The 4,066-nt window shown below is 38.8% G+C and overlaps 1 protein-coding gene across 1 annotated transcript; it reads left to right on the top strand.

The window, feature by feature from the left end:
• Window positions 1–1,730: 1,730 nt before the first annotated feature.
• Window positions 1,731–3,401, top strand: LOC128126788 (protein FAR1-RELATED SEQUENCE 6-like). The gene is made up of 3 exons (XM_052764904.1): window positions 1,731–2,771; window positions 2,835–3,084; window positions 3,166–3,401. Exons 1-3 carry the CDS (start codon window positions 1,731–1,733, stop codon window positions 3,399–3,401), a joined length of 1,527 nt encoding a protein of 508 aa, XP_052620864.1.
• The last annotated feature ends 665 nt before the right edge of the window (window positions 3,402–4,066 follow it).

Genomic DNA, 4,066 nt, shown 5'->3' with positions numbered 1-4,066 from the left:
TTTTCAGTTCCCCCCTAAATGCTTCCCTTCCCGGTTTTAGGTTTATCCCGAAAAGACAAAATTGCAAATTTGGTCCCTGTGGTATGTCAAAACTAGCATGTTTGGTCCAAAATGGGTTTGGCTTGCAAAGATGGTCCAATAGTTTCTATTTGTTGCGAGTTTAGTCCAATGGCTTAACCGCTGTTACCAAGATCCCGTTAATTTACCCGTGCCCCTCTCACTTAAGGGTATTTTAGTCCATTCATTCCTGTAACCATTCCCGCTAAAGCTCAATAAAATCAGTTCGTCTCCTCCTCAATAAAGTAGACCGTCGTTCTTTACCAAGATCAATAAAAGCCCTAGACACAAAATCAGTTCTGTTAGTTAAGCTGCGATTTGTAGAGATTATCGGTGGATGAACATACCAATGTGGCACGTAAGGTTGTTAAACACACCCTTCAACCCCAAGGTTGTTTATGGTACGTAATTTGCCCTTTTTCATCTTTTGATTTCTTGATTTTTTTTCTGAAGTAAGTCCAACTGAGGTGTTTTTTTTTCTTGTTTTGAAGATGGACACCCAACATTGTTTACCATTAAGTTGTACCATGGAGGTGAGTTCACCAAGTACCCTGATGTCCGCTACATTGATGGAACTGTAAACTATGTTGACATGGTAGACATAGATGAGTTTTCAGTTCATGAGCTCGATGCAATCATGAAGGGTTTTAGATATGGGGTTCCTCCTGTTATATACTACCATTTTCTTGTGCCTGGTGGAGACTTCCACTTTAGTCTTCGCCCTTTAGGAAATGATCAAGATGTTGCAAACTTTTCTCAATATGTCAGTGAGCACAAAGTGATGAAGGTATACACAGAGCATGGTGAAACAAGACTACTCACCTATTTCTTGAATCCTAAGCCTGTTACCAAGGTTACCCTTGTACAATTAGATGAACCACATGAGGATGTGCAACACATTGATGAAGCTCCTGATGACCAATCAAAGGAAACACCTGTGATGATTACACCTACTGATAATTTAGTTGATGTGGTGCCCACTCAAGCAAACCAACCTGAAATCCAAGATAATGAAATAGTTCAAGTCGTATCCTTATCACCTGGATATAATAGGAGAAGGGGTATGAGCAAGGATGGAGTGATGACATCTTGCAGTAAGAAAATTTACTTTGATGATATTGGTGAGACTGAGCAGATAGCCAAAGACTTTGTTGAGGCAGCTACTGATTTTGATATTGGACTCTACCAACAAATACTAGAAAGCAATGTTGATGGAGTCAATGGCACTGACATGCATGATGTCAATGAACCTCAGATGGATGAAGAAAACCAACCTCAAATGGATGAAGAAAACCAAGCTCAGATGGATGAAGAAAACCAACCTCAAATGAATGACTTTTGGGATTTTGACTATCAAACTGATGCTTTTGTCCAAGATGGAAGTGAAAACCAACCCCAGTCTAACATGGATAGTAGTGGAAAAGAAAATGTAAGTGAGGTTGAAAGTAAAGAAAAAAGTGAAACAGAGCAGGAAGATGATAGTGATGATAGTGATTATTGGGTGGATGAAGATAATGTAATTGAAGATGTTGAAGTTGATATGAGGGATTTTAACATGAGCATTGATACAGAAGTAGAGTTCTTAGATAAAAAGGGCTAGGAATCCTAGACAACATGAGAGTGATGAAGAAGCAGATAAGTTAGATGTCATTGACAATGATGCTTTTGATTCCATGGATGAGGATTCTGATCAGGACAGGAAGAGAAGAGCAGTTTTGAAACAACTAAGTAAGGAAAAAAGTTGTTCATTAGGTGAGGTTCATAAGTGTCATTTTAAAATAGGTCAAAAGTATAACAGTAAGCAGGAGTTGAAAGAGAAAATCAAAATGCATGCATTGGAAACAAAAAAGAATATTGCATTTAAAAAAAATGACAAATCCAGATTGAGGGCCATATGTATTGGAGTTGTGGCATTTACTAATGATGGAGTTGGTGGACCTACCCAAGCTAAAAAAAGTAAAGGGAAAATTAAAGGGAAAAGTAAAGAAAAGGACAAACAAGGTGGGACAAGTCAGGAAAAAGCATATTCTTCTTGTCCTTGGATGTTACATGCCTCGAGGTCTACAGATGCAAGCAGCTGGTACATTAAAACATATGAAGACAAACACACTTGTATGAATACAAGGATGGTGAGAGCTGCAACAACGAAGTTTATGTCCAAACAAATCATGGATCAGGTAGAATCCAACCCTACTATCCCAGTTAAAGCTCTCCAAGAACAATTACAGAAGAAGTATGGAGTGGGCTTCTCAATCCATAAAGTTTTTAGAGCTAAAGCAGATGCAAAAAAGATTGTAGTGGGTGATTACAAAAAACAATATGAAGTTCTGAGAGACTATATCCTTGAGTTGCAGTCAACCAATCCTGATACCACAGTCAAATTAGAACTTGGAGATGTTTCAGAATCTAATTTGGTGAATTGCACATCAAGATGTTTCAAAAGAATCTATGTTTGTCTAGGGGGGATGAAGAAGGGATTCAAAGCTTGTTTAAGAGATTTCTTGGGGCTAGATGGGGCTCATATGAAAGGCCCTTATCCAGGCCAGATCTTAACCGCAGTTGGATTATATTCCAACAATGGCATATACCCACTTGCATATGCCATTGTAGAGATTGAAAACTATGAATCTTGGAAGTGGTTCCTTGAATGTCTTGGTGATGACTTGGATCTACATGCTATGTCTAATTTCACTTTTGTTAGTGACAGACAAAAGGTAATGGTTGTTTATTTATTATTTTTAATGTTTATTTGTTAATCATGTGTAATTTGTTGCTAGGGTTTGCTACAAGCAGTTAGTCAACTGTTCCCATGTGCTGAGCATAGGTTCTGTCTCAGACATATACATGAGAACATGAAGAAACAATGGAGAACTAAGGAATATAAAGATCACCTTTGGGATTGTGCCACAGCTACAACAGTGGTAGAGTTTAACCATTTCATGCACCAATTCAGTTTATATGACAAATCAACATATGAATGGTTGAAGTCAATACCACCACAACATTGGGCAAAAAGCCATTTCACAGGTAAGCTATTATGACCCTTTTACCCTTTTACCATTTTACCCTTCACATAACATTATGACACTTTTACCCTTTTCTATATAGGGAGAGCAACCACAGACATGCTGTTAAACAACCTTTGTGAGGTGTTTAATGGCAAGCTAGTTGATGGGAGAGACAAACCAATTATTAGGTGCTTGGAGTTTATTAGGGAGTATATGATGAAGAGGATATGCAATGTCCTCAAGGTGCAACAAAAGTGTGTAGGCCCACTCACCCCAACAGCAACAAAGATCATGGAGAAGAATGAAGCAGTTGCTACTCAGTACATTGCAGAATAGTGTGGTGATGAAAAATACCAAGTCAAAGGCCCATGGAATGATCAACATGTTGTTGATATGCATGAAAGGGTATGCAGCTACAGGAAATGGGAATTAACATGTATCCCTTGCATACATGTCATTTCTGTGTTGTATAACAAAGCAGATCATGGTGAGTGTGTACAAGAGCTCCATACTTATGTCCACAAGGTGCACTGGCTACAAACTTGGAAAACTGCATATAGGTACAAGGTGGAACCAATTAAAGGTCGGGCACTGTGGCCTAGAAGTGAGTGTCCAATGCAGATCACACCTCCCCTACACCGTAATCAACCTGAGAGACCCAAGAAGAAGAGAAGGCAATCCATGGAGGAGAAAAGTCAAAGCAAGAGTCAAAGGTCAGATGTTGGTCCCAGTGAGATTCATGGTCATGGTCCACATGGTAGTGGGAAACGAACAAGAAAGTTTGTTAGTGTGACTTGTAGTAAGTGTGGAAACAAAGGGCACAACTCCAGGACATGCAAAGGTCAGGGAGGGACTTGATGGTCTATGTTGGTTTTATCTTTTGGTTTGACTGTATTGAACAACTTTGGTTTGATTCCTAGATGCAGGATGTCTTTTGTTGCAATAACTTTGTTTTCAATTAACTTATGACATGTATTTTGAAGATGGTAATAGATATTATG

The sequence above is a fragment of the Lactuca sativa genome, chromosome 6, assembly GCF_002870075.4.
Source record: "Lactuca sativa cultivar Salinas chromosome 6, Lsat_Salinas_v11, whole genome shotgun sequence".
NCBI lineage: Eukaryota > Viridiplantae > Streptophyta > Magnoliopsida > Asterales > Asteraceae > Lactuca > Lactuca sativa.
This window is presented reverse-complemented; position numbering and strand designations above follow the sequence as displayed.